At 41.7% G+C, this 21360-nt stretch overlaps 2 protein-coding genes across 6 annotated transcripts in view; one reads left to right on the top strand and one right to left on the bottom strand.

Moving 5' to 3' along the window:
* Positions 1-2170: 2170 nt before the first annotated feature.
* Positions 2171-20817, top strand: CDCA7L (cell division cycle associated 7 like). Of its 5 annotated transcripts, none has more exons than XM_063152971.1 (10): positions 2171-2226; positions 8879-9025; positions 12174-12327; positions 12768-13127; positions 14838-14912; positions 16057-16239; positions 17657-17791; positions 18583-18732; positions 19387-19523; positions 19871-20817. In XM_063152971.1, exons 4-10 carry the CDS (start codon positions 12768-12770, stop codon positions 19899-19901), a joined length of 1071 nt encoding a protein of 356 aa, XP_063009041.1. In that variant the 5' UTR covers positions 2171-2226; positions 8879-9025; positions 12174-12327; the 3' UTR covers positions 19902-20817. The 5 variants fall into 5 exon arrangements, with proteins under 5 accessions (XP_063009041.1, XP_063009048.1, XP_063009067.1 ...); XM_063152978.1 differs by having other exon boundaries at positions 2177-2226; positions 12174-12278; XM_063152997.1 differs by having other exon boundaries at positions 2177-2226; positions 12174-12305; positions 17660-17791.
* The window catches only part of DNAH11 (dynein axonemal heavy chain 11), a 98666-nt gene continuing 95918 nt past the window's right edge, over positions 18613-21360 (bottom strand). Inside the window, 1 exon segment of the mRNA XM_063148425.1 lies at positions 18613-18751. The gene's annotated coding sequence lies outside the window, so the exon portion shown is untranslated.

Here is a 21360-nt window from a genome sequence, read left to right as displayed (position 1 = left end):
GTTGGAATATAACGGCTTGTAAGTACTTAAATGGGTAGTCTGCCATGTGTTACACTGAGGATCAGATGCAATGGTAGGTGGAGAGGCTCTTCCCCTCAGAGAGAGGGGAAGAACTCATCTCATCTGTCCTTCACTTTCAAAAAAAAAAAGTAACTTTCCTCTAACTTTTATTTTATGACAATATTTACAGTGGAGAATTTAAAATACCTAGTCAGACCTGGGAACTCTGATATCAGAGTAGGCAGACTGCACTGGGCATTTTGAAGCGCTCCCCTAAATGAAAAAATACATATTGCTTTTACATCTCTGTCATCCAGAAGGTACTGAAATAGTCAAAACAATCTGAATTTATTTTTAGCATGACAATTCACAATTGTGTTTGAAGGTAAGCTACAGAGTAACACACTTGGTTCTTCTGATTTGCTTTTATCAATTCAAACACTATAAAAGTAGTTATTACGGGTTTATTTCAGCCAGATTACATGTGCAAGTCAATTTCTTGCTGTTCTATTTCAGCTATCCAGACTAGAGGGCTTGTGGAAGACACCAGACAGAAACCTGGGTGTGAAACATACCCTGAGACCTTATACAGAGATCCCCAGTTCAGACATAGTCATCAATTACTCTTCTGTTTTCTCAAATCCCATAAGGAGGATGGCAAAGGCACACTTTTATTTTACAGTACTGCAAACACTGAGGTACTTTACTGCTGATTCCAAGAGAGATCTTTCCCTCTGAGCCACCTACAAGTCCATCCTTTTGAGATGGATGATGAACAGTTGGCACAGTGCCAGTGGGACAGATTTCCGCCCCACCCATCAGAAAACTTTGGGAGCACCTCTCTGCTCAAAGGGTAGCTTTTCTCACTGAATTACTGGGTAATCACAACACAAAGTACCTAATCTAGTAACAATCCCCTTGATTAAAAAGGGACACATAAAACGTTGCTAATTTCTTAATAAAAATTAAACCTCTTAATTGAGGAATACAGGTTATTCAGAGGAAACTAGAAAAAAATATTTTGCCTGGTTTTGTGTTCATCTTTCTACTAGCTGCACGGTGGAAAATATGATTAAATGGGACCTTGTGTGGAGGAAAAATGCTTTAAAATTTTATATATTCCCTTTTTTTCCAATTACATTTTTCTGATTAGATTTATTTTCCTGCATTCGTGATATTTTGAAATTTGAACTGTTGACTTGCTGTTTCAAGGAACCAGTTCTGCTTCCCATCCCTTTCACAGTGAAGCTAAAGGCTCTTGACTTGGGAAGCTGGGGAATGCATTAAAGTCTGCCTGTGCTTGGCACTGGTGAAGTCACACCTCTAGTCCTGTTTTCAGTTTTGGGCTCCTCACTACAAGAAAGACATTGAGGTGCTGGAGAGTGTCCAGAGAAGGGCGGTTGAGCTGGTGAAGGGTCTAGTGAAGGTCCTGGAGCACAAGTCTGATGAGGAGAGCCTGAGGGAGCTGGTGTTGTTTATCCTGGAGAAAAGATGGTACAAGGGGACACTTTATTATTCTCTACAACTGCCTGAAAGGATATAGGGGTCGGTCTCTTCTCCCAAGGAACAAGCGATAGGAAAGAGGAAATGGCCTGAGATTCTGCCAAGGAAGGTTTCTTCACTTAAAGGGTGGTCAGGCATTGGAACAGGCTATCCAGAGAAGTGGTGGAATCACATCCCTCAAAGTGCTCAGAAATCATATGGATGTGGCACTTCGTGACTTGGCTTAGTGGTGAACTTGCAGTGCTGAACTAATGATTGGACTTTACTATTTTGATTCGAAAGTGGCATCATTCCCCCTCCGCCCCTCCCATTTTTTTCCCCCGAGGTTTCAAGAGGCTTACACTTCCCGCCTGTATTGCGTAAATAAACAATTTCATTTACTTGGAGGATAAAAACCTATTTCCTTCCAAAGCCTACCCCTTTTAGACGAACAGCTGCCGCCCAGCGAAAAGCGTGCAGGAAAGACTGGACGATGCTGGGTGCCCAGGGCATCCGCAGCAGCATCCCAACGGCGCTGGTCCTTCCCGGGGCAGGCCACGCGGGGTGCCCCGTCCCTCTGCCCGCTTTCCCGCCGCTGCCGGGCGGCTCCACCCCGCCACCGCCCCGCGCCCCTCCTCCCTGCCCCTTCCTCCTCCTCCTCATCCCGCGGCAGCGCGGGCGGCCATGGCGCGGCGCGGCCGGCGGCGGCGGCGGGGGGCAGCGGCGGCGGGGACCCGCGGCAAGGTGAGGCGGCCCGCGGGCTGGCGGAGCGGGGCCGGGCGCCGGGGGCAGGGAGCCGGCCCGCAGCTCTCCGCCTGCCCGGGGCAGCGGCGGCCTTTGTCCGCCGCCCGCGGCGTGAGGGGTCGGAGGAGCTGCCCGCCGGCGCCGGCCAGTGCCCGCCAGCGGCGGGGCGGCTCCCCCGGCCGCCCGCACCGCCTCCGGCGCAGCGCGCTGGCCGGGACACCGGGCGGCCCGCGGTCCCGCCGGGAGCCATCCACGTGGCGCGGCCGCTCCGCGGCTGTTAAAGGCCGGGAATGAGGTGCAAGCCGCCCTGAGGGCGGCCCTGGGACACTCAGCAGCGGCGTGGGGCAACTGCAGCTGTGCTGGGACTTGTGTAGGTTCTAGTAAAGGCTGGAGTGGATCACTGACAATTAATTAGTTGTGAGCCTGGGGATACCACATTAGAAATAGCCAATACATTTATTTCTTTTTAATTCTGGCCTTTTTTGTTTCCTTTTTTTTTTCTTTCGGAAGGCCGCGATGCCAAGGCTGGCACATATTTGAGTCCCCTGAGAGTCATGCTTCCGTCCCCTGTGGTCTGGTCCAAGCCTGGGGGCGCATGCTTGGGTGCATCAGGCTGATTGTGTGGGTCGAATCTTGGGAGGTAGTATCGCTATGGAATCACAGAATACTTTAGATTAGAAAGGACCTCATCTAGTCAACCTCCTCGAAGGAGAGTTGCCATCTTAAACTAGTTCAGATTGCGCAGAGCCATCCAACCTGACCTTGAATGTTTTCAGCGGTGGAGCATCTACCAGCTCTTTAAACAAGTTGTTGCAGTGTTTTACCATTCTCCTTATATGTAGTCTAAATTGACTCTCTTCAAGTCATGCTGAGCTTCCCAGCTGGTGGGAAGGAGCAAGAAGTTCAGCATCTCATTCGACTCTTGCTGATGGAAAGTTGGAGCTTTACAGGGGTTTCTGTGGAACTGAAGTGTAATACAGCCACTGGAATATTTATTAGAGCTCTGTCCTTGCAAAGACCTTCCACCTCTGTATGACCTCAGGCTCTCCGTTTGGCAGTATGAAGATAAGGGTGCTATAAAACAGTCTGGGATAACCCTGTTTGACAACACAGACACACATGGCACTCAATTCACTTCTCTGGTACTGTAACACAAGACTCTTACTGTCTACTAGTTCCCTTTCTGGTACACAGCTAAACGCTGCACATCATGTTTCATTCAAGGCTCAGCAAAGGGCAGAAGTCTGTTCTTGGTGTTTTCCTGTTTCTCATGGGAGTTTATTTTTGTCTGAGCAAAACCTTCTGCTTGCTCTGCCTTGTTTTTGTGATACATTGGTGAGCAGTGAGTTCAGTCTTGGCAGGGCCAGAAGGATGTGGTGGTGAAGGTTTCTTTGCCTCTGAAGTCATAGACCGTCACTGCTGACGGGCAGATTGGCTTGTGAGTACATGCTCCAATTTGAAAACAATTGCTGAAGATGTCAGCAGTACAAAACTGTTTTGAGTCACAAGACCTGTAGTTCCATTTCCTGTCCCAGGGTCTGATTTAGCAGGTCCTGGCACAGCAGTTTCAGTACACAGAGCTTGTTTAAGGGGCACTGACTGTGACTGTTTGCACCCACGAGGCCTGAACTCAAATCCTAGACTTGAGCAGACCAGGCACAAAGTGAGGGTGCATTGCAGTATTGTACAAAAGATTTCCTTGAAATACCAGGGCTTGGACAGTAGTTAGGCATCACCATGGGATGCTCTTGAATTATTCATAATAAATTCAGAAGTAGTTGTTACAACTGTTAGGATTGGTGTGTGATTAGATGGTACAAAGGAAGAAATAGTAGCAGTTTATAGTGTGGATTGTGTTCATATGCTGGCATGCTGATACTTACAGCACTACCAGCATTTTTGAAGAGTCGGAAATAGTTTCCAGGAAGGTACTGCCCATGGAAGGTGACATTTTAAATGATTTGCCATGAGATTATGGTACTTGGGCATTCCTTATTTTAGGATAAAGTAGCCTTATGGACATTCGCTTATTATCAGTCTAGATAAGGCAATACAGAGACCGTATTTGGCTGGCTGTTCTGAAAACAGCAGAATTTACCAAAATTTCCTGGAGCAGTAGGTTTACTGGTGTGAAAATTGACAGAACCTTTTGAGGGGGCACCCTCAAAGTCCCAGGAGTTGTTGCTGTGACAGATTAAAGGCTCAGGCATAATCCATCTTTACATTAGAATCAAATTATTCCTGCAAAGATCATAAAAGTGGGTGATGACTGCTCGTTTTATCAGTTGTTCCTTCTTTCAGAACACTCACTTGCCTTTCCATCTCCTGCTGCTTATGCCAGGAATACTCTTCACTGTCCAGGGGATTTCAGCTTCTTGTGCTTTAATGATGTTGAGAAATCCTGGAGGTTATCTGCGATCTTCCTTGCCTTCCTAGGTTTTGTTGATGCCCACGAGTCTTGGGCTGATTGTGTGGGTCACAGTCTTTTTGACCATGCATCCGGTCTGTGTAATTCTTTTGCACTGCAGTTTGGGGCTTTATATTTCTGTGCTTTCCATGTCTTTCACACATTTGTATGATGCTTAAAATTAAGCTTTTAAAGTGCTGTTCGTCTTTGTGACTCCAATGGAAAAACAAGGATCTTGACTTCTGCATAGTTCTGGTTTATTGGTCTGGCACCTACTGACACTCTGGCTGGGCCCCTCTATTCTTTAGCTCTGCCCACAATTGTCAGCCATGGAGTGCTTCCCTGTTCGGTTGCTCCTTTGAGGTTGTTCCTTTGAGCCAAATGCAGTGCCCTTGGGTGGTGTGTGCCTTAGGCTGGCTTCTGGACTGAACCTGGAGCAAGTCAAGAGCCTTTCCAGCATGTGCTGAAGGTGTGACTTTGCACAGGTTTGGTTTGTGAGTATCTGCTTGGAATGAAACTTTGATTATTTCACACTGACTGAGTTTGAATGTGACTGAACTTGTGTGTCCTCTGCTTTCAGTAGGAATGCCCATACATTGTGCTAAATTGAATTAAGAGAACACAGCTCAATTGATTTTTTCCCCATGGTAGGACCAAAAATGGAGAACTACATCTAGCCCTGCTTTCTCATGCTGTAGGTTCTCCTGATGCATCACCATTGGAGAAGAATGTGCTAGTGTGACAATTGGCAGGGAAAGTGATCTGTGCAAATAAGTCTTTAAAAAATTAAACATGGCAGTCAGTGCTGTAGAGAGAACATGCTTCCCTCCAAATACACTGGTTTGCTTGCAGGCAAGTGTTCTCTCCTCACAGCCTACCCGGCAATTTGCATCTTTTCTGGCTTTGGTGTCAGGAAAGTTGCTTTTTCAATTGGAACATGAAAATTCTTCCTGTTGATGTAGATAGCAAAACAGCTCACCTCAGACTTTTCTTTTTTTCCTTGTCTAACAAGGTGAAATTTATGGGTAGAGTGCTTGGAAAAATATTCTTGTGACTGCTGGGGACCTTGGGTTCTTTACTTTTCAGTAGCTCATGTGACTGAAACAGTTTTGACAACCCTACCAGCCTCTGTCACCCTCTGCCCTTGGTGACAGACCTGCCAGCCTCCACAGGCACATACCAGCTGCTGGCCCCTGGTTCTGTAGGACTGGGATCTCCATGCAGCCCAACCCATCCCAGTATGCTCCTGGGTGTCCTGGTGGTATATTGTCTAATTTAGAGAAGGAAAACCTGAGAGATGTGAATGTCTTGAGTTTTGGACTACTGCAGAAATGTAGGATTTGTTATTCTGGCAGTTGTTGGATTGTGTGCCATCTGTAGCAGTGCAAGTTTGCTGATACTTTTGAATAGTACCTTGTAGGGGTTTTAAACAACTAGGTGTGTTTTATGTGCAAAAATAAATGAGTTCTATAGATATAAAACTTCCTACCAGAAATAAGACTGACTTTTTCAGCAGCTTTGAATTATTTCCAGCTTTCACTCGACTTTTGGTATTTAGCCTTTGTAACAGGTATATTTAAAAGATAGTATTTCTCACACCTGCAGCATTTCAACAGTCCATTGTGGTCTGTTCATGTTGAAATATTTTCCCCGAGCAAGCTTGCAACGTTCATCACATCTCTGCCTTCATGACTTTTTTAGGGATTTAGTGGTGTAAAGATCCTCTCCTGAGTGCCTGTGTTTTACTGATGTTTTAAATAGATTATTTTGACATTTCAGTTTAGACAAATATGTATTTTATTTCTTGGTGTGTAATAATTTGTTGACAAGAGTGGAAATCCTAGGCTCTGAAGCTGATTGTAAATCAGTTTCAGAATGTATTTTAATTGAAAGTTGAAGATGGGAATGTCTGTGGCTTCCAGGACTACACAATAAATGACAGTGGATGAGCCCATCATGACAGAGATGTTTGCTGCAAGCTTGTCTTTTATGTCAGTAGACTTTTCTTGGAAATAAATTTGGCTTACAATTTCAGGTGCAGAAATAGATTCTAATAATTCTGCTAATCAAGATTGACCATGAGGCTTCCCTTTCTAAACTTCTGGAGTATGTCCACCTTGTCAGTTGTCTGTTATTAATGTAAGCCCTTCTGGTAAAACAGGGACTCATCAGTGACCAAATTGCGATTTTTCCTACCCAGGCTATGGAGAGCAAGTCACAAACTAAAAATCCTTGGAGCTCTACAGTGAGTTACTTAAATCAGTACCAGTACCACAGAATTTGGGAATGCAAAAAAATTAAGTTCCTACTGGGAAAGAATTTTTTGTTGTTGTTCAAAATCAATAATTACAGCCTCATAAATGACTCCTCTGGTGCAGATGAAGAAGCAATACATGAACAAGAAGAAATCAGGCATTCAGTAATTGCAGCAGTGGCTAACTCAGCTGTAGATTAGCACAAGAACTAATGCAGTGGCTCCTGGAAGCAATTTATTCATAGCAGGGAGACTCTCAGCTCCTCGTATGTTTTTCCATTTAAATGCACAATCCTTCATTCTTAGCACTGCTCTGTACTGAGTAAATTCCACAACAACAGAAGTGGATTCTGGATGTTCACTGTAGGAGGTAGGAGTGAGAGAATATCCAAAGGGGTTTTGATATGGACAGAATGACTTTAGAAACTGTACTTTGGATCATGCCATTATAGGCCTGAGAGGGTCAGTTTTTCAGAGGTGAATTCTACTCTTGCTTCAGCAGCAGTAAGTTGGTTTTGCATCAGCCTACATCAGCTTTATAAGGTTAGAACTAGAATAAAATTGTTCACCCTTTACTCTAGCTTATTTCAGAGAGTGATGCTTTGGTGAAGGTACTGCTTGCTATTTTAATGGAACCTTTGCAGCTATATTACTTTTGGAGAATGAACCTTCTTTGGGTCACTTGCCTTGCCACAAGTAGACTTTGAAAAAAAAATCATCTTTATATGCCCTGTTTGAGCAACCTTAGTTTTCTGTGACAGTAAAAAAGGGCAGTCTGCTCTTGGTTCTGAACCTCATCTCTGAGATGTACTGGTGGATATCCAGGGCTGGAAAACAGCTCTTTGAGATGAGGAATTGGCCTCTGACCAGGCAGTCATTGATCTCATGTTCCTGAGAGTTAATGAGAGTGTGGCTTTAGCAGAGAGGAGAGAGGCTTGTTTCAGGTTGGAGTGGTGTGTGTGAGGTGTGTATGTGAGGGGATGTACAGGACAAGTGTTTTGATGCTGGTGAGGAATGCAGACGCTTTTCTCCCAGAGCATTTGTGTGACTGGCAGAATAGTTTTACAGGTGATACTTGGATGTGTGAAAATGTGTTCTGAAACTTGGCAAAATGCCTTCTTCCTTGATTTTAAGGCTTGACTCATTCATCCCATCCTTACACAAACCAGATCCTAAAGCAGCCCACATGGGAACTCTCTGGAGGCTTTCTTACTGTCCTGGCACATGCAGAGCCTTATCCAAAGTGTTTGCTGTGAAGTGTATGGCCCAGTGGAATGGTTGGAAGTGGTGTTATGAGTCTCCTAGGCTGAGACTGAACTTGTTAAACGCTGAAGCTGTGACTTTGTTCACCTGAGGAAGGCTATGTGCCCTTGGCTGTGCTTCCCCCTCTCCTGGTGGGCTTCTAGCAAAGGAGAAATGTTCTTGGTTAGCACATTTTCACTCTCTTAAACAGTATCACAGGAGAAGCTTTGTGACAGTACTGACCAAGGAGAAGGAGTTGCATTGGTTTTGTTTTTGGAGTTAGCCAAGTGTCTGCTAAAATCCATAATGGTACTGTGAGATCTTAAGGTCAGGTTTCTTTGTACTTTAGCATTGTGTTATGTTTGAGATTGTGTTCCTCACCTCTGAGACATCATTTCTCTGCAAGAGCTGGAGGGGTGGTGGGTTTCCCCATGGGTAAGGGTGCCCTTGCAAAGATTAGACACCCATGTATTTTTAGGTCTCTGAAGTACTTTCCTGTGGAGCTGAACACCCTGTGTATTGCATCCCCTCCCAATCCCAGATCCTGAGTCTGTATTCAGGGATTAAAACAGTCTATACAGAATTTTCCTGGAGTTTAGCTAAATAAGGTGCAATTTACACATAGCATATTTTGTGCTACAGACTCGTGTTTGCATAGGAATATAAACATAAGTTGTATGGTTGCAAATTTGAGTTTTCCTGTTAAGTTGGTGTGTGTGACTCATGTTTTCTGTCTTGTCTTGAATCAGAAACAGGTACCCAAGGATGTGGCCAGCATTTTTAATACCCCCAGTGACAGTGAAGATTTTCCAGGATTCCAAGATGATGCTTCCGAAAAGAGCTTCTTGTCAGAGAACAACTGTGCTAGCTTTGATTCCCAGGAGTCTGGAAAAGAGGTAGGAACAGGTTGCCATAGTCCATTTATGCTCTTGGGATGCAGTAATACTCTGAGCCTGCGTCAAAACTGTGTGAATTATAACTCTCACCTTAACCTGTAATTTACAGTGCCCATATTAAACTTAAAAGTAAACTAACTTAGTATTTAGGGTTTAGTGGTTGCTTTTCAAAACTCCTTCATAATATAAAAATGTGTTTCATTGGAAGATGAGTTTAAGTGAAATAGGTAAGTGTAGCAAACAGGAAAAAGAGAAAGATGTTGCTGGTTATTAGATGGGCATTTGTGAGTATGTAGACTTCAAATTATTTCTTCCAGAAATATCTCTGCACTGTCTCTGCATTAAAATTGTGTTTTAATAGTGGTAATCCAGAGAAAGCATCAGCTCCTGCTGCAGTAGTGCAGTCTGCTGGTTCTTTGCTCTCTTGATGAAGTGGCTTGGATTAGCAGAATGATTTGATATTTTTTCTTCTCTGGTAGATGGAGATACCAGCTGAATTCTCAAGAAAAGAATAGAACTGATGTGCTGTCTTGGGTGGCAAAAAATTTAGTTTTTAGTCTTTTGGAAACATATAATTACATGCTTGATAGCCATGGGCTAATGTGTGATAAGACACCTTTGTCATTTGTGCTCTTGCAGAGGTCCCTCGGTTTCATTAATGAGATAATTGAATTATTTTTCTTTTATTTTCCTAGTTCATCAGGTCAGTGCCCGGTTAAGGGGCGCTGATGACAAGGAAGATGATTAGTGTTAGCCAAAGAAAGAGACAGAATAAGGCTTGTTACAAATATGTACTGTTTCTCAGCCTTTATAGACAAGTGACCCCAGGAGAGTGCAGAAACCTTTTGGGAGTAGAGCTGCAGTCTGTGCTATGGAGAAAGATAGTGTCCAAGATGTAATTAAATTACTGGGCTCTAAGTTGGTTTGTAATCTTGTTGCTAGACAGCAGTACTGGCAGCTTCAGCAAACCAGGAGGTAGCTTGATCTTGCATTTGTGGTTTTGTGCGGAGTATCAAGAAAGGTTGGTGGGGAGAGGTATTGGTGGTGGAGGGAAAACCTTGTGTGGGAGCTTCTGCTTTGCCTGCTTGGGGGCTGCAGACACCTGACCTGTACTTTTCCCTCCCTTGATTTCCCAACTTGTGAAATAGAGTTTATGATAATGATCTGTTCTGCAAAACATTTTAAAATCCTCTGATGAAAAATGCTATGGAAGAGATAGATAGTTAGTTTAACATGCATTGCTGAGAATCCCAGTGAGACTTGTTCCAGATTTACAGCTTGCACTGCAACTTTCCTTATCATTCCTGTGTTTCCCTTGGGATGAGAATTATTTTAAATCTTGATCAGTATTGAATTTAATTTCTTTACCACTAAATGGTAGAATAAAAATACCCTGAGTTCCATCCAACTGCAGCATAATCTGCAGTCCTTGCACATCAGGGCCCTGCATCAGGATGAGCATCATCCTGTGTTCATGATGCCAAACACCACAATTGCTGCAAAAGGTACTTGTGCAAGAAACAAAAGGATTTTGGTGCAAAGGACAAAGCGATGGGAAGTTCAGAAAAATTCAGTTCTTGAGAAAGGAGGCAAGGTAGCTGCCCTGCTGGGGTGGTAAATGGGCTATTGGTGCATCAGGTGTTCCCTTGGATGCTGAAGTGCAAATGAGTTGGCAAGTAGTGACCTCTGTGTGCCTGCTTTTCCCCAGGGCTTTCTGCAGTCCTGCTCTGATCATCTCTGCACTTCTGCCAGTTCCCACAATTTCTCCCACAATAGGTATCCCTGGTGTGTATTTTACCTGATGTAGACTGTTCTTCATAGATGAACAACATAGCTGTGGGTGTGTTATTTTTAGTTACTTTAGCTAACAAATAGCATATTTCCTCCATCAACCTTCACTGTGGAATTTCATAAAAACACAGAATACATAAAATCTTCCGTTTCCTCCAAGAAATGCAATTTAACTTTAAAGTAACTTCCCTATTGTGTTTGTTCCTTTCTCAAGCAGCTGCACTGCAGCTATCAACAAAAGAATAAAGTAATTTTCCTCAGAGAAAACTCATTACAATTACCCATAATAATTTGTAGATGTTTAAGTGTAAAGAAACAGCATATGCAGTGGCTCCCCCCTCCCGTTCCCCTCTAAGTTTTTCCACTCATCTATTGTATCTTTTTTTCACCAGATATTATCTTAAAATAAAGAAATGTGTAATTAAAGTCAGGGAGGGGAGGGAATTGAAAGGAAGAATAAAGATATTTAGCAAATGCATTGTATTAAAGGTAATTTTTGCTTCTTGTGTGGGAGGAAGAAGTAACAGAGGAAAATTGGGGAAATAAACTTATATGTTGCTGACTTTCAAGAGGCAGGTGTGATGTGAACATGGATTATATTCCTACCAGGAACAAGTCTCTCAAGAGATTAGCAGGAACAGGTTGATTAAATGGTTTTCTACTAGTTCTTGTTGGAAGTGTGGAAATACACTTCTATTTAGTAAATGCCTTGTGTTTAATTGGCATGTAACGTACATACCATGAAGAGTGTTTTAATGAGGTCTTTTTACTTCCTGGTCTATAGGCTGAAACTGAGGAGCTGTCTACCCTAGAACACATGGGAATGATAAAAAAACCAGTGAGTTGAGAAGGTGAAAGGTGGAGGGATATTGGTCAGGCTGTTCAAAGCTGTGTTGGTACCAGTCAGTTCAGTGATGGTGTAACAGCACAAGGAGCAGACCCCATCTCTCATTTGTATTTTCTTCTTTTCAAGGCCTGTTGAAGAAAATACATAAACCAGAAGAAAATACATAAAACAACATGATAATTTACATACAAGAAAACTGATAGTTTATTTTTATTGGATAGTAATGAAGAAGGGAAGAAGTGAAAGAGAAAGTTTCCCCCACAAGAAGTAGCTCAGTTAAAGCCCTGTCCTCAAAATGAAGAAGAAAAATCTTGCAGTTAAAACAACTCAATATTGAATCTGAATGTTGTCTTCTTGTTGTTTGTTTCTTAGACAGGCTTTGCCTGCAAAGTGCTTTCACAGGATGCTATTTAGTTGGCACTGCTTTGACCCACCAAACCTGTTTATTGTGGCAGTGTGTATACTCTATGTCTGACTGCCTTTCCCAGCTCCTGAGTGGTGTTTTTGCAGGAGCTCCAGTTTCAGTCCAGATACCTCACCGAAGAGCTGCGGAGGATTTTCACTGAGGACACTGACTCTGAAACAGAAGTGTTCGAGGGCTTTGCTTCAAACGAGGTGTATGTGAGCAAGAAAGAAGTTCTGGTAAAGGCAGTCACACCTACATGTGAATGTACTTCTTTTTTTTTCCTGTCTCTTCTGTGTAAACTTCATGTTCTTGTAGGAATTTTTCTGATACACTATGATGTTCTTTTTTCACACTGAATTAAAAAGTCTTGTCCTAAAAGAGGGAAAGAATGCTTTATTTAATGTAGCATCACATATTAGAAATGGGAACTACTTCCACTGCTTGTAGATAGTACTGGGCAAGATTGTTCCTCTGGAGACAGCCATGTCTGTATCCCAGACAACACTAATGTGTAGATGTTTTGTTAATCTCTGCACAGGCAGAAGTTGCATACTGTGAACTTGTAAAAAGATGTTAATTTAGGTGAATTTATGGTGATTCCTTTGGATGGAAAGAATGCTGCCTAGAACTAGGGATTTAAAAATTAATTCTCTTATGTCAGAGCCAATATTGTAACGTGGGATTTTTCTTACCTGTAGATGGTGGAGTCAGACTTGAGTGATGAAGAACGCGATAATTTGTTGGGTAATGAGAAAGAAGAGGAGGAAGAGATGAAGCAGAAGGTTTCCCCCAAGAGAAGAAGCTTTGGCCTTCGTGTTGCTTTACAGTTTCCCACCAGGAAATCATCTGAGAAAAAAGTGCCTGAACAGGCTTTGTCTGATTTACCTCTAAAGGACAGTGAATCCCTCACGCCTCTTTCAAAAGAAATAAGCCTCAAGCGGTCGGACAAAGTAGAGGGCTCTGCTTCAGAGTCTGAAGAAGACATTAAAGAAACACAGGAGGAAAGTTCCAGTGCACTGCTTAAGAGAGCCATAAATATTAAAGAAAATAAAGCCATGGTAAGACTTAAGAGCAATGGTTTTTTTCTCTGACATTTGCATCCAATTACTTAGCTTTAGCATACTTGAATTTTAGGGTCCCTGCTGGTGCTGTGCTGGAACTTTAGGAAAATCTTATGGTGACTTTTTCTACCTGGGAAAACCCTGGAGGACCCTCAGCACTCAGACATTTACCCCTAAAATAAGCTCAAGTAGGGACTGGCCTGGTCAAGTTTAAAACCAGAGTAGAACTAAGAATTTTTAATGTGAATATGAACAAAGTTATAAATTACCAAGTTTTGCAGCCTTCAGAACATGTCAGAAAACCAGCTGGTCCTTTCAGGTGGTTTATGGTGTCGTTTGCCCAATAGTGTTTCTACTTTTTGTTTGTGTGTGACAGATCTGCTGCAGTTACTGATTGGAAAGCCAGCTAAAAGCTGCTGAGGATGATAAATATAATTTCTCAGCTGTGTGGGATGTGATTTTTACAATATTGCCTTACTATATAACTGCTGAACGTGTGTGTATGTGTGTGTAGGTGTGGAAAAGAGCAACTGATCATTTACTAATGCTTTTTCCTTTATTATCCAACATGCCACCAGCTCTCTTTAATTATCATGCTGCTATGTAATCCAAACTGATGTTAAATCTTTAGTAGCTCCTTCAGTTTTACTATGTTTCAGGGAAAGTTGCAGCTTCCAAGCAGTCTTGGGGCTCAAGCAATACCTCTTGGTGTGGTACTGCAGCTCCTGTGTAAAAACTTGCTTCAGCTTTGTACCTGCACTTCTAATCTGTCATGTGTTCCCACTGCTGTTGTGTTGGTCTTGTTGCTCCTTGGTCCTTCTCACCTTCCACTCTTCCTTGTAGTTCAACCACTGTGAAATTCACTGGCATCCTAGGAGCAGTACTGTAATGGCATTAAATAGCTCTTAATAAATGCCACACTGAAGTATTTACTGAGAAATACTGTATTCAGCTTTTAATATCTTGATGGCTGTGACAATCTCAGAGAGCTAGCAGCTTGGCTCATCCCCACTACCAGTGGCTTTTCAGAAGTTAGCCTCATTCTGGAACTCCAGAACAGGTCAGTGCCTTTTTTGTACCTATCAGCCACTGCTTATGTGGAAATGTACTTCCAAGACATCTTGTGCATGGTGCAAGAAATCATCATCCCACTGAAGTACTTCTGATGCTGTACATGATCAGAACATGCATGCATTGGGGGAACTGCAAGTGGGGCTTAGTTGCTCTCTAACTTTGTAATGAGTGTGTACCCAGTGTCTGCAGTGCTTAAGTGCAGAGCTGTCTGGCAAAGAGCACAGATGTGTCTGCAGTCAGTAAAAGCTCACTGGAAACCTCTTACTGTCTTCTGGCACCCTGTCTTTTTTTTCTCCCTCCTATCATATGAACTTAATTTCTTGTTATCACTCATTACCATGTTGTAATGTACTCCTTTGGTGCTGCTTTGATAAGACACTATGTAAATCTGACCAGTTTAATTCCCAGTAAGAATTAGTAGGAGCTATGAAGTTAGTATTGTTGGCAGTGTTTTTGCTCATGGCAGAGTAAATAAACGCCTTTTATGAGCCTCACTTTATTTAAGTGCTTTCATAAAGGTTCCTTACACATGTTGAGCTGTAATTTGAAGTGCATGTGAGGAATGGATGGTAGGTGGTGTTGCTTGTTTTGTAAGTTGCAGTGAGTTTTCAGTGTGACATCACTTGATTCCAGCTTGCCCAGCTGCTGGCAGAACTGAATTCCATACCGGACCTGTTCCCAGTGAAAATGCCCTCCTCGACTCCTGCAGTAAGTTCCCAGTACTGGTTGGTGGTGACAGTAATTTTTGTTAGACTTAGATGTTGGACTTAATGTGTTTCATTGGAAACTTTCAGCAAGTTTGTTCTGGTTTTCTTTGGGTTTGGTCACTTCATTTGTATAAATTTGCTATGGTTTGTAAAGTGCCAGAGATTACGTGAGGAAACAGATTTTTTTAAGATAATTTATGAAGAAAGACAAAGACCAAGGTAAGATGCTACTTCATCCTTTTTGCTCCGGAAATACTATTTGAGATTTTGGACAAATGTCTGAATATGTGGGAATAAAGAAGAGTAGTTGCTTTGCTTTGGATTTAGATTCTGTTTATTTCTCTCTTGTAGACCTTTCTTCTAAAATCCACCCTTCCCAGTAGAACTGTGCTCATGAAGTTCAGCCATTCAACACAAACAGAAATTATACAGTAGTTATTTCAGTTGACTTTTCTCAGCTTTAAGCAGCTGAGAAACTTTGCTTAGCAGCTTTCTCTGTAGAGTAGCATTTTTCCATGTATATTATAAATTGAAAAAATGTGAAGAAACCTTGAAGGACTGTAGGACAAAGGACTTTGGTGGATGTCCATGTAGGACTTCTGTTGCATGAATTCAATCATGCAATAACTGGGAGGTGGGACAGTGTGAAGAGCGTATCTTGCACCTCCCAAGAATCTCCAAAATTATGAATCTTGAACTAAATGAAGCAGCTTCTTAATACCCTTTCAGTTAAAAAAGTTTAAAAGAAAATTAACGAGAATTCAGCTTGTTCCTCAAACTGTGTACTCCTCAATGTTCCTCGATTGTGTATTCAGATTGTGGGAAAATCAGAATATTTAGCTACCAAAGAGCAGTGAGACCTGGCGTCCACCCTAATATGCCATGTGTTAAATTTTGGTATAGTTCTGTGATGTTAATTGGTACAGAATTTGACGTTAAGGTGTGATTTTTGAAAGTAGCAAAAAAAATAGTCTGTAGGGAGTATATTTGGTGGTGGGGTTTGGCTTAACAAGTAAGGAGGAGGAGAACAGTAGATCTCTTCATGATAGTACAAGTGTGGTACAGATATTTTCAGGTTGTTTCTAGTGTTTAACACTACAAACATAACTGAAAAGACAGTTACTGGAATTTTCTTCTCTTTGTAGAAACAGAAGAAAACCCCAAGGAGGACATTCTCTGAAGGCCAGATAACACGCCGAATGAACCCAACCAGAACTGCTCGTCCACCAGAAAAGTTTGCCTTGGAAAAATTTACTGTGTCAGCTGTCAAATTTGCAGAACACATCTGTAGTTACAGACAACAAAACCTCTTGAAGAGACTCAGTGTGGTATTTGCCAGATTTTGATATCTCCAGTAGTTAGGAACTAGGAAACATTTAAATTGTTGGCCAGCACTTAGACCAGACATCACATACGCAAAGTTATTGAAAATCTTTGAGATTAGCTACAGGAGAAGTTATTTCCAGGCCTTTCTGTCTCATCTTTCACCTGTTAAGTGGGCTCTATTTGTGACCAGGGTTACTCAGGCATAATAAGGCAGTTAACTTCTGGTCTGTTATTAATTCTTCATCTGAAAATTACAAGAGCCCGTAATGTAAAAAACCTTGGAGTGGCAAGGCAGTGGGGTGGTGGAGGTGGCAAAGCAGATCTTCTCTGTTACCAGCCTCAGGAAAAAAAAAAGGCAAAAATCCTTCTCTGGAAATAGCAGAAGGAAGATGTGAGTTATATGGCTGAACTGAGAACAAATTAAGGGAATCTGCACCAGCAAACTGTTAATGTCCAGGCTAGTAATTGAAAAGTTGCAGATTTTAATATTTCCTATTTTTAAAAATATGATTTTTTCCTCCTCTAGCCTATGGTGGTCCTTTGTCTTGCTTATATTTTTTTATAGCCCTTATGAGGAAGACCCTTTAAGTTTGAATCCTTAAAGGCTGGATCCCAGTTCTGCTTGTAGGAGCAAGTGCTGGGCATAGTTAAAGCATTATAGAGGGAACTTGGCTATTAGAGGAGGAGGAGTAGCACCAAATGAGAACCTGGGCTGGTAAATGACTGTTTTGGACAGAACAGAACCGATCTAGAGTGAAGGACAAATGAGGTTTTCAGAGACAGGTATGGGGAAGGCTAAGTAAGAATCTGATGAGATTTGTTCATGAATAGGGGTCAAAGAGAATAATTATTTAGAAGGAAAAAAAACATCGCTTAGTGGTGAGTGGAGTACTCTCTTCCAAATAACAGATTAATAAGAAAGGCCTGGGATTGGCAGGACTAACTTAAAATCTTCAGTAGAGGTTTTTTTTTTTTGCAAAACATTGGAGATTGTCATTGGAGAAAGCAACTAGAGAACATACAAGGAGATTGAAGGATGAAAGCATGGGAAGGCAGATGATCACAGTTCTTGATTTTGAGAGGGAAGAAATGGAGTATGAAGAGTTACAGTGGAGGAGGAGAGGGAATACAAAGAAAAGTTAGCAGTAAAAACGTGTCAAGGATTTGTGCAAATAGAAGTAGTAATAAAGGAAAGGAATTAAATAAAATTAATAAAAAGTGTAGTAGAGAAAAGATTATGGAGGGAGAGGGAGAGAAAGGGGCAGGATGATTTGGAAACTATTCCCCGTTCTTCCAGTGGTGCATGAGCCTGTAGTTTGCCAGCTGAGGACTGCATACTCATTGAAGGAATTTGTCACCAAGTGTGGTGACAGATGCTTCATGAGATCAGACAAAAGGTATTGAGATGAGTTTGTTTAGCAGGGGGATTGTGGAGTTCGCAAAAGGAGGAGATCATCCAAGTACTCATCTCATCGCCCAGTAGAAGACATAACTGAGGAGGACTTGGACAACATTGCAATCACTGTTAGAGACAAAATCTATGACAAAGTTTTTGTAAGTGGTTGCCATATTTTTCAGTGTGTCTGTGCTTGAAATGAAAAGTCTCTCGCTATTTCCCTGGTGTTTTCTAAAAGGTCTCCTTTCCTGAGGCTCTGGGGAGTTCAGCTCATCATTGTCGCACAAGTATAGCTTTGAAAGCTTTGCCAGACTTCTCTGGGCTTGGCTGTGGTGGTTGATACTCCCCACTGGCTTTTTACCCCTGAAAAGTGTTTCTTTGCCACAGAGCTATTAAGTCAAGTTTGCTATAGCTATTACTTGCCACTAGTAAGAGTATCCTTTTTGTCTCTCTTGCTAATAAAAATGTTGTGTTGTACCATTAAATAATAGTGATCCCTGCTGTTCTTTGCCTCTGGAAATGACATTTCTGTACAGGTTGTGTGGTGTCCAGTGTTCTTCATGGAAGTCCTCCTTCCTTGCTTTCACTGGATTGGGCTATTGGTTATAAAGATCATCTTACCATGTATGTCCGGCTTCATGGTATTGGCAGGGATGAGTCACAAGATAATTTTGTCAGTACTTTTAGGTTTTTCTTAGAGAGAAGAAAGGACCAGAATTATGATTATGAGGTTCATGTAATTTGAGACTTCTAATGCAACTGAAACTTGGCACTGTCTCTGTAAAATTCCTAGCATCTTCGTATGATTTATCATCGTAACAGAACTTCCTCTTCATTGTTTAATTTGACCTTGGTTTGAAGTTTGTGCTTATTCTTATTAGGAAAGCTCTTCAATGGGCATTTAAGATGTCCTTCATGCAAATGTTTTTCTCTTCCATTCCACGTTTAGGGTAGTACTTGCCACCAGTGTCGACAGAAGACAACTGATACAAAGACAATCTGTCGCAAGCAGGGCTGTGGAGGGGTCAGGGGGCAGTTCTGTGGGCCCTGTCTTCGAAATCGATATGGTGAAGATGTGAAATCAGCTCTGCTTGATCCAGTAAGTGTCATTTTTGAACCTGGAATGAAAGTTTAATGAATACAGCTTTGTTACTAATCTGTGATGTTAAGAATACACTCATGGTAATGGGGTTCAAACCTTTTTGCCAAGAGCAGATCTGTAGTACTAACTAATAGCCACGATGTGCTAGCCCAATGTGGCAGTGGCTGCTCTATTAGCACCTGTGCTTTTATGTGCAGCTGCTGGGCAGCTTGGGGGTACCTGACTTCATGTACCAGCTGGTTAATTCAGTCCCAGGAATTGTCCTGTACCAGCAGGCAGAGTGAGGCAAAGGAACTTGTTACCGTGGGTACCCATCTCTTTCTAGGGAGTTGACCACAGTCAGCCTAGCATGGAATGAGTGTTAGGCATTTCAGATGACTTCAGTCTATTTAAAAGTCAATACTGAACACATCAGAGAACTTGAGACTTCAGAGTAAGAAATAGTCAAGCACTTAATAATTTCGTTAATCTTGCAGAATTTGGAAAATGTTAATAAGGTTGATTGGCTGGCTGACAGAGGCTTGTAAAACCTTGCCCTGAACAATCACGTGGTGTGGAAGCCATACTCACATTTTTCTGAGCAACAAGAAGTCCAGTATAACATTTTTCATAACTTACTTTTCCCCCTCTCCCACACTCACACCCCTGCAGGCCTGGATCTGTCCTCCTTGTCGCGGGGTGTGCAACTGCAGCTACTGCCGCCGGCGGGACGGGCGCTGTGCCACCGGCATGCTCATCCACCTGGCCAAGTTCTATGGCTACAACAATGTCAAGGAGTACCTGGAAAGGTGAGAGCTCTGCCCTCTGGTCGTTCTTTTTTAAACTGTTACAGCCCTTTAAATAACATTTGACTTCTTGTGCCCTGGGGCAAATCTTGCACCTATGCAAAAGAAGTTTCTTGGATTTAAAATTTTTTCCTTGGCTGAAAGCAGCTTATTTGAAGTGATGTATATTGTCTGTGTAAACAGCTAATTTGATTTAAAAATTGAAGGGCTTCTGCCTGTTTTGAAATCCCTGTTGGTTGGCTGAAGTGTATAGAAGTGTTGTTTTGGAAGTTATCATCTTCAGCAATGGAATTTTTTGGGGAAGCTGACTTTCCTAGAAAGCACTAACACTGTTTTCTCATATCTTCTAGTTTACAAAAACAACTGACGGATGACAATTGAGAGCATTGAACTCAAGCTGTGCCTGGAACTGGTTAATATGTTAACAGTTTGACTTCAGAAGTTTATTATTATGTTTTACATAAAATAGAATTGTAGTATATAGCATATTAATTTCTTTATTGGAAACTTATTGATTGATATGGTCTTATGCAAAAGATCTCTCAGGAAAATGTTTTGGTAGAGAAATCTACATGCACAGACCTATATGTTAAGTGAAATGGCACTCTTGAACCTTGAGTGGTTAATTTTTAATAGAGCTACACAACCACAGGATGGAGAGCTTGGTCAAAATGAGCAATATTTTTATTTTTATAATTGTGCAAGTTTGCAGAAAGGGTGTTTAACAACTACCTTCAAAGCACCCCATCTTCAAAGAAACAAAACACCCTTGTCTACCAACTTGACCATAAAGATCTATTATTCCAGATCTGCTTTCTGAACCTGTTTCACCACCTGTAGTTTATAGACCTTGTCCTTGCAAAGAAGGAAAAGATACTTTAATCTGAATGCCATTATGTTCCAGCCAAAGGTGATGCAATCAACAAATGTGAGGATGGTTTTTGAAAGTTTTATTCCAAAGTGCAATTATTCACCAAAACATGAAAGTAGAAGAATGTTTAAAAAGAATTTAAAAATATCCCAGTAAAAAAATCCAACAAAACTTCTCACCAGCTGTTTTTGTGTAAGGTACATGCTGCCTGAAGCATCTACCACCTGTTGTAACTGGTCTATATCAGTGTTCAGGAATAAATTTTTTTTACTTACAGTTCATGCTTAGATATTTTTTCATTTGTACAACCAGACTTTCAAACAACTTCATTTAAATGCCAGATATTTGTATTGCATGTTAAAGTATGTTAAAATTTTGTAATATACACATTTCTTTTTATGTAGAGAGAATAAAGACTGATCTAAAGAAGAGTATTTTGTGATTCAAGCTACACCCTGGTGCTGATGTTTCCCTTTTACTTTCCTATAGCAAGTGTAGTGGTGCTTGGAGATCAATAATCATTATGTGGAGAAACACATGAGCACAACATTGATGGGTGAGGAAATAACAACATAGACCACATAAGGGTTACATTTAAGATTGTGTTTTTGTGAGACAAAAACACAATCCTTAATGTGACACTTATGCTCTAGCTTTTGCTCTAGCTGACTGTGAAAAATCTCTCTTTTTACTATCAGGAAGACTGAGAAAGTGGCATGTTTTATTGAAAGCTTAGTATGAAACTGACAGGAGTGAAGCTATTCCTGCCGGAACCCATTTACCTGACTTCTCAATTTTCAGCTTGAAAGTCAAAACACAAGTTGTCCTCCTGCTTTTGCTTTTATAAGCTGGACATTCATAAACATTCTTGTTTTCCCTTTGATCCACTGGAATAGCCTTTTAAAAAATGTCTGGCATTGCTGAAGTCAGCTCCTGAACCATGTTTCTGCTCCTGGCCCCACAGTCCTG

This window comes from Melospiza melodia, chromosome 1 (assembly GCF_035770615.1).
Source record: "Melospiza melodia melodia isolate bMelMel2 chromosome 1, bMelMel2.pri, whole genome shotgun sequence".
NCBI classification, from domain to species: Eukaryota; Metazoa; Chordata; class Aves; order Passeriformes; family Passerellidae; genus Melospiza; species Melospiza melodia.
The sequence above is the reverse complement of the archived record's forward strand: the minus strand, read 5'-3'. Positions and strand labels throughout refer to the sequence as shown.